Source organism: Corapipo altera, unplaced genomic scaffold (assembly GCF_003945725.1).
Source record: "Corapipo altera isolate COAL_440 unplaced genomic scaffold, ASM394572v1 60935, whole genome shotgun sequence".
NCBI lineage: Eukaryota > Metazoa > Chordata > Aves > Passeriformes > Pipridae > Corapipo > Corapipo altera.
Window position 1 is genome coordinate 529,976 of NW_020885003.1, and position 12,819 is coordinate 542,794.

The 12,819-nt window shown below is 37.7% G+C and overlaps 1 protein-coding gene across 7 annotated transcripts in view; it reads right to left on the reverse strand.

Moving 5' to 3' along the window:
* The window catches only part of APC (APC, WNT signaling pathway regulator), a 96,919-nt gene that overhangs the window by 41,603 nt on the left and 42,497 nt on the right, over nucleotides 1-12,819 (reverse strand). For all 7 annotated transcript variants that reach the window (XM_027667222.1, XM_027667223.1, XM_027667228.1 and 4 more), the window contains exons 3-4: nucleotides 4,509-4,593; nucleotides 3,379-3,580 (exon numbers count right to left, since the gene is read on the reverse strand). In XM_027667222.1, coding sequence (XP_027523023.1) covers nucleotides 3,379-3,580; nucleotides 4,509-4,593 — 287 coding nt within the window. The remainder of the gene's footprint in view (nucleotides 1-3,378; nucleotides 3,581-4,508; nucleotides 4,594-12,819) is intronic.

The window sequence follows — 12,819 nt, forward strand, 5'->3', positions numbered from 1 at the left end:
TGTGTCATTCAATCTGTTTTGACATGCACAATGGATGCCCGAAGCAAGAAAATAACTTAGGAGCCATCAGTGCTCCATAAACAACATAATGCATGACCTGAGGGTGACTTGTTTAATTTAATATCGTCATTTTTTCCTCTGAAGTAATGCTTTATTTGGGATTACTAATTTGGTATCACTGCTCCATGAGAATTCAGGTTTTAACAATATCTGAATTCTCTTAGCACAAACCTGAAGGGTTGCTACAACCACAGCAGTTTAGTTTCCTCGAAAAAAAGCAGCAAGTCTGTGTAGATGTGTCTGATAAGTTGTTTCTCACTTTTAACATTACTATCAGATACTATACTAACTTCTTGAGGTTAGGAGAGGATTTAAAGTGGAAAAGCTGTTGCTGATCAAGAAAAAAAAATTATGGAAAAACCCAGTGCAGTTATTCCATCTTTTTATACCCCAAAAATGGTTTACGTTAGGGCTTTCACAGTATCAAGAGAAAATTCTGTTCTCCGTCATACACTGTCAAGTTCAGTGAGAGTACAGCAAAGCAATCAGAGAAACTTTTGGAACTTGACATTATTTTTTTCAGTTAACAAAAAGTTTTCAATTTGAACTGTTTTTCTGAAGGGTAGGTATTTTGAAAGACTTCTCTAATATGGTATTTTTGAACCTCCCAACAATAGATGAAGCCGTATGAATGCAAAAAAAAACAGGTTTCTTCTTCTGGAAATCTTTTCTGCATAGTTATGTCAATATTATTCCCAGCCAAAATGGAGAAGGGAAACAAACTACACGCTACTCTATTTCCATTACGTAAATTGCAGCTATAATTAATACTTTCCCTTCAACTGGTAGGAGATAAAATACAATCTTGAAAATGAGACAGTGCTGATGCTGTAAAGACTTAGGTAAGCTGTACAGTCAACCAAAGGGAGATAAGAATAAGGGAAGAAAGAAGTCATGAGATAAAAAATACTCAAAATCAACACTGAAGAAATAAAAATGGAATGGTATAAACCAGGAGGGTTTTTTTCTCTTTTATTCTTTTTTTACTGTGAAATCAGAGGAGAGCTAAGCAAATCAGAAACAGGCCAATAATTTAATCTTTATTCTGACAAGTGAATCAACTGACAAATTTTCTTCCCTTCGGAAGTTCTGTTTTAGTTGTGTGTGGTGGGTTGACTCTGACTGGCCATCATGTGCTCACTAAGCCACTCTAAATAATAAAATATCTCATTTAGTCCTCACACAAGCACTGTTGCCCATTAGCAGCACATATTGTGCCAACGTGTTAAGATACTGAGTGGAAATGTTCCTCTGTTGCAGGTTTCCAGAAAGTGTTACTTTAATCTAAATTATTTTAGGTTTGTCAAGTTCCACGAGTTCCTTGAAAGTCTGTTTAACTGCCAGAAAAAATTCTATTAGCAAATAATGTATGTTTATATATATGTTTAGAAACACATAAAAATCAGTAAGTATGCCAAACAAGTTTAAACACAAAGCACAGGAAAATAAGTGGTTCATTTTCTTTCAGAAATTGTAGTGATTTCAGATGCACAATCCTACACCCCCCACCCCATGTTCTGATTCATCTGGCTACCCAGGGTTCACATCAATGCCCTACACACTCCTACACGTCCCTGGAATAGCATAAAGAATAGAGCAATTTGGATTATCCACCATTTCACTAATAATGATCTGACCATGCCTCTACAGAACTCCACAGTCCAAATATTTACCCCATAAGGTATGACAGTAACAGTGCCTAAGCTACTCTGAAATTAAAATATTTGTATTCCTTTTGCCAGTGTTATTTGGAACTGAGATCCGTTCACTGCCTAAGCTGTCTTTATTGTCAAGAAAATTGTCCAAAGAAGTATCACCTCAGAATCCCCAGACTGGGAAAGGATCATAGATCATAAATCAGATGTGCTAACCACCTTAAAGAACTCCAGCTGCTATAAATACTCCTTGTGCCAAGTGACCAAGAGTTCACTTGAAACATGACTGAAAGTCCCAACTACATTTAAAGATTTTAGTATCACATGCAGTAAAAAAAAACAGCACTGGAAAAATACAACCAAATGCACAGTTTGTTAAGATGGAAGATGACAGACACATTAGATTCTTGAAGACTGAGATGAGCAAGTGGGAAGATTCCCAAGTATTCTCACAGAGCTCCTAAGGAATCTAGATTTTATGCAATGGAACAAGTATCATTAGTGATCCTGGCTAGGAGAAGGGAAAAAATAGAGTAGCTGCCAGAACAGGCTCAGTACAGACCCATGGGAAGTTACCTTCATTCTACTGACAGGACCAAAAGAAAAGGACTTGGACATAGTGCCTTGGAAGGAAAGCATACTCCTTTCAGGTTTGGCTGCAAAAATTTTTCTGAACACCAGGAAATGCTGTTAAGAGGAGCAGTTTCTAGACGGCTGTCCACAAACCACTCATTACCCACAAAACATTTCTATTCTGACTCCAAAGTGATTTTTTTGCTTGTTAACAACAACCAGGCAAAAACATACTGTGATACAGTTTATATTTGGTTTTGCAGCCCTCAGTTTGATACCACATCCATTAAGAAGCTGCCAGTGACCAAATCTTTAGGAAACCCTGTCTTGCAGATGGGCTTCTGAAAACATCTGGTATTTGAGTCAAGTTCATTTTAAGATATAAAGATGTCTTCAGTGGAAACAGCTGCATGTCTCTTACTTTGCATTTCCTTTGTAAGTGACTAATAAAGTGCTACAATTCTGTATTATGACCTGAAATGGATACAGCTATTAAATGGATACACCTTCCTTCCAAGAAAAGGAATACCAGAATTTTCTCAATGCACAATATCTGATGGGAACAACATCTTGAAGACAAGACTAAGTTTTTTGCTTAGCTGATACATTTGCTGAGAGAGCAAAATCACTAGGTAAATGTCTTCTAACAGTAAATAACTGATAAACCAGTTTTGGTACTTAATAACCATTTGCAAAAGAGAGAAAGAGACTGCATCATCACATTGTTATAGTTTCAGCATTTATCAACAGTGGTGAGGAGATATGGAAGTGTTTGGAATGTTCTACCCCTCTCTACCTAAAAATATTCCAGATACTGACAACCTGCTCATCAAAATAAAGTAACCTTTAGCCAGCAAAGAGTAACAATCAAATGCATATATGAAGCAGCAGGAGAAACTGAACATTGTTTCCAGACTTTTAAAAATATTTTTGTGTGTGCGCATCTAAACATAAAGCAGATTCCTGGTTTCCTACCTTTTAAGGTAAATACACCAGTAACCAAAACCACATTCACACCAGCTGTGTCAGTAAACTGTCATGTTAAAATGAGAAGTCAATCCATACTGGATGAATAAGCAAACAAATTTACCTCTCTTTTTCTAGCTCTTCTAAATAACCAGTGCTTTCTCTGCTTCCATTCATAAAGCCTCTTCTTGGAAATGACCCCATGGGAACTGGACTGCACTCTCCTGAACGGCTCGACACAGACCCTTCCCGGCTCCCATAGGAACGCACGGACACCTTTGGCCTTAACTTCACTCCAGGGAAGCTGGTACCTTCCAAGTTCAGTTCTGGATAACAAAGAGAAAACATTTCCAGAGCAGAAGTTTTAAAAGATCATTTCTATCTTAAATTTCTTACTACCTGAATAAATCTGTGGTTTTTTTAAATGAAAATATTTTGCATGGAAATCCACTGAAGGTGATATTGTGAACAAAACCAATGTTAATTTTAGACTTAGCAAATAGTAATCTGAGCAGATAACCAAACTGCAATCCTAGCAATCAGAACAGCATCCCCACACAAGCCTGCCTGCCTCTTTCCCAGAGGACTTCAGAAATGGGGAGCGTTTTGCATAAACATCATGTCAGATATCTGGTGTCCCACTTCCTAATAATTTCTTTTTCAGAGATCCTGCAGATGCTTCAGCCATGTAACAGATGACTACTCTGTTCATCACATGGCTCTTAAATGTAGACATCCCCTGTGGAATTCCTGGGTCAGTGGCAGGGATAATGGATGCATACAGGGAGATAGTGGTCTGGGTTTGTTTTGCACATCCCATACAATGGAATGATGCACATTCCAGCACATGCTGTAGGAAAGGGGGCATCAATTTGTAGCACGACAGAAACAATTCCAGTAACATGACATGGAGAGGGCAGGACAGGACGTGCAAACAGGTTTAGAAAATTGGTGGAATTGTTCCATCATTAACTTATACATATTTTTTCTGAAGAACTGAATGAAATGCAAGTTTTAGCAAAAGCAATTAATAAGAGTAACAGTAGCAAAAGCATAAAAGCAGCATAGGAATAGATTTTTTTTTTTTTGAGAATGTGTCTGAAAATGTTTAGCAAAAATAGCAGACACTGAGACTATGCCTAACCATCAAAGCCAGCACCAGGAAGAAGATGCAGCTCAGTTAGAAAATTTTATCCCAAAGAAAAAACAGTGCAGAAACAAATGAACCTAGTTCAAACATAATTTTGGATTTACCTTTAAGTCGTTCCAGTAAGTCTACTTGTCCAGAAGATGCCATTGCCTCATCTTCAATACTTCCTTGTAGCTGTTTCAGTACCTCCTGTAAGAAATAAGCTTGATTGAGAAAACCTTAAAATAATAAACCGCAAGGTAAATATGTCTTATCCTGCTCTCAGGTGCACATTCATGCAACAGTTTCTGAGACACTGATGTAAACTGTGAGCAGTGGTCAAGTGTCACAACTTTCATTGTCATCAAATATATTATACAGAATTTCCCCAAGCACTCTCATAATGTAAACTATATCCTGCATAACTCAGCCTATTTGGTAGTTCAACCTATTGGCTTACTTAAAACATGCTCCCCTCAAAGTGAATACCAGTTATCTCAAATTTACAGATGGAGAAACATTAAGCAGAGAAATTAGTCAGTCAGGTACGTAACTAGCAGAAAACTATCATGAACAGAATTCCCAGGATTTACTTTCCTTGAGGCCTTAGCACCACTGTAAGACAACAAAAAGAGTCATCTTGTTCTTGCTACAAATGCTACCACTATCATGCCTGTGAACAAAAGATTTAGGTTTCCTTCATATTGTTACTACTACTATTACCACCATCACCAAGCCTACAAGGAAGAGATTTAGGACTCCTTCATGAAGCTGAAGCTTCAAACTCAAGAATACTCCCTCATGCTACTGAAACTACATATGACAGAATTATACAGCTGAAGGAACATAGTTCTAGTGCACAAAAAGATTCATAGTAAACAATGGCTACTACACTAAGAAGAGCCTGTAAGCCCCAGGTACCCAATGCTCAGTGGCCTAAATTCAGGTACACGATTAAAGTTAGTGAAAGCCTTTTCAATATCATAATGGCATATGCATCAATAGCAAAAAAACAAATTAAAAACACTGGCTACAAGGCAAAAAGCCCTTACTGGAATTTAAAGTATCATTTCTCCTACTGTGACACAGAAAATATCTCTAGAAGCAGCAATAGTCAGTAGATAAAAACAATTCTGGGTAATGAAAGGTACTATGTAGTTTTCATACATAGACTCTGCTCACAGGATTATACATCTGAAAACCGTTCTAATGAATTCTAGACAATTTAAAAAGATGCCCACATCACTGTTTTGCTCTTTTAAGCATACCATACTGCCAGTATTAGTGGTTCTTGCGACTTGTACAGAAAGTACCTTTTAAACACGTTTAGCTCTTTTCAAGGGAAACATCATCATCATCATAGCTAGCCTTCGCGAGCGAAGATTTGGGAAGGGCTCTACCTACACTTGTTACAGGCGTGCTGGTGGCTAAAAAGGCCGATACGAGATAGACAAGTCCAGCTGCAAAAGGCACAGCAGAAGGACTCCTTAGGTGGCATACTCTGCAAGATGCAATTCTTTCTGCATTGTCTTTTCTCCTCAAGAGTGATCCTGTGTGCTTTCTCAAAAGCATCAGCAGTGTTACAGATGGTGTGTCTCCAGACGTCCCGACTGGAGGCCAGAGTTATGAAGACCAGTGATGAAGATCAATATGGCCAAGGCTGAGATGTTGTTTCATCTCAGCCTTGTATCTTCTCCTCAGAGTTCCTCTCTTGTGGCAGCTGGTGGCAAATTCACCACAAGCAGGATCTTAGGCAGGCGGTGGTCCTTCATCCTGGAGACGTGTCCTGCCCAGTTGTGTTCTCAGCAACATGGCCTCAATACCTGTAGTAACTGCTGCTTGTTCTAGAACAGATGTATTAGTCACATAATCTGACCAGTGGATGTTTAGGATTGTACAGAGACAGAGTTGATGGAAGCGTTCTAAGAGTTGCAAGTGGTGACTCATGATTTGGATCCATATAGAAGCGTAGACAGCACTATGGTTCTGTAAACACTGATCTTTGTGCTTTTCTTCAAGTGTTTATTTCGCTAAACTCTTTTATGGAGTTTTCCAAAAGCACTATATGCCTTTGCTAACCTGTTGTCTATCTCCCCGTCAATCTTACCATCTGAGGAGATGAGGTTACCTAGGTAATTAAACTGCTGGACTGATCTGAGCTCTGATTCGCCAATGGTGATATGTGGATAATGGAAGACTTCCTGAGGTGCAGGTTGATAGAGAACTTCTGTCTTCTTTAAGCTGACTTCCAGCCCAAAGAGCTCAGCAGCGTCTGCAAAGCAGGATGTTAAACGCTGCAGCGCTACTTCTGCGGCAGGTGCATGCCTTTGTCTTTTGATCTTTGTGCGACCGCATTGGAAGAAGATGCCCGTTGGCCGCGGTTAACCAACCGGGTGAAGAGTGGAGATGAGCTTTGTTTAGGTCACCTCTTCTAGGCCCCTCTCTGAGTGGAGCAAGCAGTGCTCTCCTTGAAAAAGGCTGACTGGTCGTTCAGGATGCTGCTGAAAGAGACTGTCATCTCCGGGGTCAGTCTCTAACGACCAATATCCTGAACTAAAGGGAAACAACATGACATCTACAAAAAGTAAAGATATTCTTTTAAGCAACACAGGACTGAGCTTTCTATATTCAAAGTGTTGTTCCTTGTAACAAAAGAGTAAATAAAATAAAATAAACAAAAAAACCCTAGAAGAATTTTGAGTACAGAACTGTGCAAGGTTCTGGGGAAACAATCTCCAAGCACTAGACTCAGAGAAAACGGCAACAGCTCAGTCACTGCAGCCCCCACCATGGAATTAGATAAAGGAACTTTATGAAGAATTCCAGAGTACAGACACGCAAATTATGGTTACACTGTTTTGTGGAAATAATCCTGCAGTGGAATTGAGGCCAAATTTCCCAATTTACACATTGCCCAACTGATGAAGGCAAGGTGTGTGTCCACATTCATGTTTTAGTTTGGAATAGTGTGTCCCCCAGACTCCCATTTACCCCACCAGCTGTACTTCGGTTCACACTGTAGGGTGTGCATGAACTGAATTCCTTTCAGATCAAACCAAGCCACCAGTTCCACTCAAGAATGCTAATGGGCACTCACTCCACGGGACTGCAGACAGTTCAAAACCAAAATCCTCTAAAATACATACAGTATATGCATGCTGGATCCTTAATACAATTACCTACAGATCTGCTCTTACTGCACTACCTGTTAATGCCAGCTTTGCCTTTAGGATCAAGCCTGGGGTGATAAAATCTCTGCTCTTGGAAACACATCTTCCCTGTGCTTGTGCTCAAGGGCATCCTCATTAGCCACATGGCCCAGCCATCTCTATACATAACATCTGCCTTGTCAGCAAAGTCAGACATACAACGAATGTGGTGTTTTTCAAAGGACTACTACATTATCTGATGTAAGGGCAGATGAAATCTGCAGACAGCAGTCTTAGTTTAAAAGTCTCAAAGGGCAATGTGGATACATGGAGTAGGTCTTTATAGAGTTTTGCAGCCTTGTGAAAGATCTGTCAACTCAGATAAATTTATAAATAACTAATGAATCACTTTTCTCTGAAAACAACACCCTTGTACAGGGTAAAAACCCAGCCCAAATAACCCAACTCTCCTTCCGTTCCCTTCTTAGAAGCCTCTTTCTCACTCCTCTGTGTGGCACATCTGCTATTCCAGTATGTTCAGGATACTTTCCCACATAATAAGTCTTCCTGCTTCAAGAGCCAATATCAAAAGCTAAGTGAAATTACTATCAACTTTTCCTGCACTACCAAATTACATGACTGAGGTGTCCAGGCAGCAAGGGACTGCTCTCTCTAAATACTGGCAACAGTTCAACATTAGCATACCGGATCACTTTTCTCAGTTTTTTCTGTTTCAATTCACTAATTTAGGCTTTAACCTTTTCTTTTTTGTTTTTTTTTCTTAAATTATCTCTTTTTTTTTTTTGCCAAACAGCACATGTATTTTTTTCATGTTAGTAGACAATGTGCTTTTGTATTTTTCTACATTTCTCTGCTATAGTGCCATTGTGAGGCTATGACATCACCTTCACACTCCATCGTGACATACTTTGAAATCTAAGCTGACAATTATATAAATAGGCAGTTAAATAAAGCAGGTAAAGGTTAGAGAGAGAGTGGCAGCCACTGGGTCAGCTACTGGTGAAAAATGAGGCAGCGTGCTAAAATGACACATTGGGAAATTCACATTTTCACTTGAATAAAAAACGGAGAAGTTTTCTGCAATAACCTATCTGTAGGAAACATGGTAAGTTATCTATTACTGTACTAATGAAAATATTTATTCACTATTTATAATCTAGGATTCAGCACTAACACTGTTTACATCCATACAGTGCTTTGAAACAGTACTTTCCCACAACAATTCTGTATTATGATATAATTTCTGCTAAAGAGTAAAACAGTCTCCACAAACAAAGCTGAATCAATTTTACTGAAGGTAAATTAATATTCTGTTTAGTTATGCAACTTTCAATAAATATATCTGTAGTGGTTTACAGCATTATTCTAAGCAAATCCTTTACTAACTTAGCAGTGACTTACTAAAAGAATACACAAATGTATCTATAAGGAAAGGCTGCAAGTTTTCCTCCTTTTAAAGAACACAAGTCAAATTATTTTAATGGTCAGTATAATATAACCTAGTTTATCTTGTCCTGTGGTAGAACTACAAAAGAATGCTTTTGGAAATGGAGCAGCCCTATGACTCATCATCATTTAAAAGGGTTTCTGTCTTCTGTCTTCACAGTCTCTGCACTGTGAAGTACTGAAACAACATCGATTTTTTGTTTCTCTGGTCAGTGGTTTTTTCTTTTTTTTTTTTTTTTGGACTTTGTGGATATAGTCCTGACCTTAAAATTACTTTATGGATAATTAAATAAAAAAGATCAGATCCACCAGCATGCCATTGTACAACCACTGAGAAGAAAAGCACTTTAACCAACAGTATATACACCCTGCAAAGTGGTAAGAGTTGTAAATAAAATGACTTAAGGGCTGCTTATAAAGAAAGGAATCACAGAGAAACAACAATAACAAGGGCAGATTTAAAATCCTAAGGAGTTAAGCTTTAAGGTCTCTTCATTTTTGAGAACTTTAAGCACAAATATTAATATTTAGGAACATTTCAAAATATGGTATCTGAAAAAAGACATTCTGATGACAATTCAGACAAATCAGTTATGTTTGGTTTACAATTTCAGACAGTAACTGAACATCTATCTTAGCAATCAACAGGACAGATATATGCATACAGACTAGGAACTATTATTTTTAACCAAATCAGCCGCATTTTAAAATGAGAATATTTCTGACAGCACTGGTACTAATATTTTTAACCTGATATACTGGAAACTTAATATAAAATTCCTAACCTGAAAGTGGTTTTTGACCCTCAATGGGGTTGAACGCCAGATTGTTTCAATTATTATTTGTTTAAAAGGGCAGAAAAAAGGTAGCACATGCTAAAAGCATATCCATCACCCCAATTCCACAAAATCATTAGATGTGAGAACAGTGCGGGGGAGAGACTCTAGAATAGTATTTTTCTATGCCTTGAACTTAAGTTCAAGGTCTCACATGACCCTTCATCACTATATGAACTCGACAGTGCCTTAATTCTATCAGTGGTACAACATTCATAGGAAACAAGGGAGTGTTTGGAAGAAGCCCTTTACTCCTCTACATTTTGGTGAATTACACTGCTATAATTAATCAAGTTTGGTGGGAACCTCTCTAATTAGGGCTCTGGTTGCTCAACCCTGTAACCAGACCCAAACAACAAAAGCAATGATGACAGCACTGTTGACTGAGGTGAAACACTGCACCAAACTCAACTTTCAGCCTTGTAGAAAGAGGAGAGCATTTGTTATGTGAAATGATGTTGTTCATTTTAATTTAAAACAATGTCATTTTCTGAAAGAAAAATATTCACTTGGTGCCACCATGCTCAGGAGCTGTCACTTGCTGTACACACAGAAGACAGTACGAAGTCTTTCGTGCAAGCACACTGTCAGGTCAACTTAAGTTATCTGATTTTATTGCACAAAAAGGACCATCTGAAATAATGGCACTAACTACATGTACCACCAGGTCAATTTTACCTAAATTCTAAAATAAATTAAAAAAAAAAAAAATCTTGAATTTTCCAACCAATTTGGATTCTGGTAGAATCTTTAGAGTTGCAAAGATCAGGCTAATGCCACTGCTGCTTCTTTGTTGTTTAAATAAATTCAGGGATATTTTAGATGTCTGTTTTATAGGATGCAAAATTACTTTCATAACCACATTTTTGGTTCACGTGAACTTAGGAAGATGTCTGATCGCATACTGAAGAGAATTATTTCCTAGATTCCCAGAATTTCCCATATTACCAATATGCTTCCTCTCTGAGTCACTATCCTGATATGACAGATTTCTTTATGTGCCTTTAATGACATTATCTCTTGCCTCCTGAAAGACTGGAGTGCAAGGGGTACCAGAAAAAACATTCAGCACGTGCAAAATCCAACTGCAAGCAAATGAAATAATTAGAGAAGAAAGATGCAGGCTTGCATTAGGGAGACAAAAAATAAATAAAAAAACTATATAATGTTTCCTGTGCTAACCATGATTACTATTTTCCCTTGCAAGACTTCAAAAGTTCAAGTGCATACATGTTGGGAAAGGATGTGTTGAAATAAATGGAAACTAAGCACGCACTAGAAGGAAAGCACTGGATGAATTCACACAGCATAAGGTATAGAAGCTGAGAAGTCAGCACATATTCTACAAATATTTATACAGGCAAGGATTGCTACTGCTGAATCAATGCCTTTTCTCCCTATTTGTTCACGAAAATATGTGTTTGCTGGAAAAAAAAAATGAAAAATTACATTTTCATTAGTTTAGCCTCTAAATAGTCATTGTTAATATTAGCAGCAAGAAGACAGCAGCTCTGCCTCAAGAGTTAATTTTCCAGATGAACACTGCTTGTGTGTGAGACTACATGCAGCTCATTTCACCCTCAATTATCATGTACAGTAAGTCTGTTCATAAGGGGGTTAAATAACGCAAACATGAAGAAATTAGAAAGCCAGCATGGCTACTCAAAGAACAAACCAAGGTATTACCACATTCTGTCCATTTGTATCACACTTGTTACGAAGAATGGGATAAATACAAAGCTAAACGAGGTTCCAACTGAGAGTAGGGGTGTATGTACACATCCACTGTACAAATGCCTATATGGCCAAACCCTTTGGAAGGGGACCTGACTTTCAAAGTGTCAGATATTGTGCTACTCTTATGTTTTTTATGTAATCCCTTCTTAAACAGCTAAAATGTTAAATTTCTACAGCTAGCTAATTCATTACTATGCACAACAAACACAGCTGACATAGCAATTTTTTAACATCTGTATTATTACATTTGAGAATGCAAATTCAGAATAACATTTCAGAATATGAAACATAATTTGGTTACACTGAAAGAAAAATATAAATTATTATTGAATCAAAATATTTTGTAGGTTGCACTGAATATAACTGGATTTTGAGCCAGCGTCTGGTCAGTGCCATGTGAGGTGTGCATCTTAGAGTTCTCACTGAATTCTTTCCTGCCAGCTTGGCCATCTCCAGACAGTGTTTCTGACTCGGGACTGCAGTCGTGGAATTTCCAGAATGTATGTGACCCACTCATAATGAGACCAGAGTCATCCAAAGAGGCACGGTTTGGCTAAGAAATCCAACTGACAGAGGAGGACAGAGTTCTAGTTTAGTTTTAATACCGTGCGAGGAAAAAAAAAAAGGTATTTTCTGGGGAAAAAATTTCCGTTTTTTCTGCAGACTCAATTTCTGCCAAGAAGTAACTTTCAAGAGTAATGTTTGACATAATACACATCACTATATACCTGAAAACATCTGTTAAAAAACTTCCTTTGCAGAAGTAAACTAAAAAATAACAGTGTTACACAAGCATGTATTTTCATCCATACTAAGAGCTGATCATGCTAACTTTGGAAGGGTTTTTTTTTTTTTGGATTAGGTAAAAATGCATTATAGGATGTCCAGACCAGCAGGCAAAATCAGGACAGTATTATCTACCTTAAACCTGGCATTTCCTTGATGTTTGAAAGTGCAAACTCAAATAAAATGTATTTTAAGTCTCTCTTTGGTGTGTTTTGGTTTTTTTTTTATCTAAAACCGAAAAAGAGTAAAGATAAACTCGATTGTGTAAATTATGGTTTTTTGGTAGTTTATCTCAAACACAAAGTTTGTTATGGCTACAAGCAAAAAACAGATCTGGTGGTCAAATTAATTGCAACATATATAAACAAGAACTGCAAAGAAATTTTTTTAATTTTGATTAATTGGTTTCCTCACATAGTTTCCTTCTCAAAAGCAGGAAACGTACTACACAAACTCGCCTT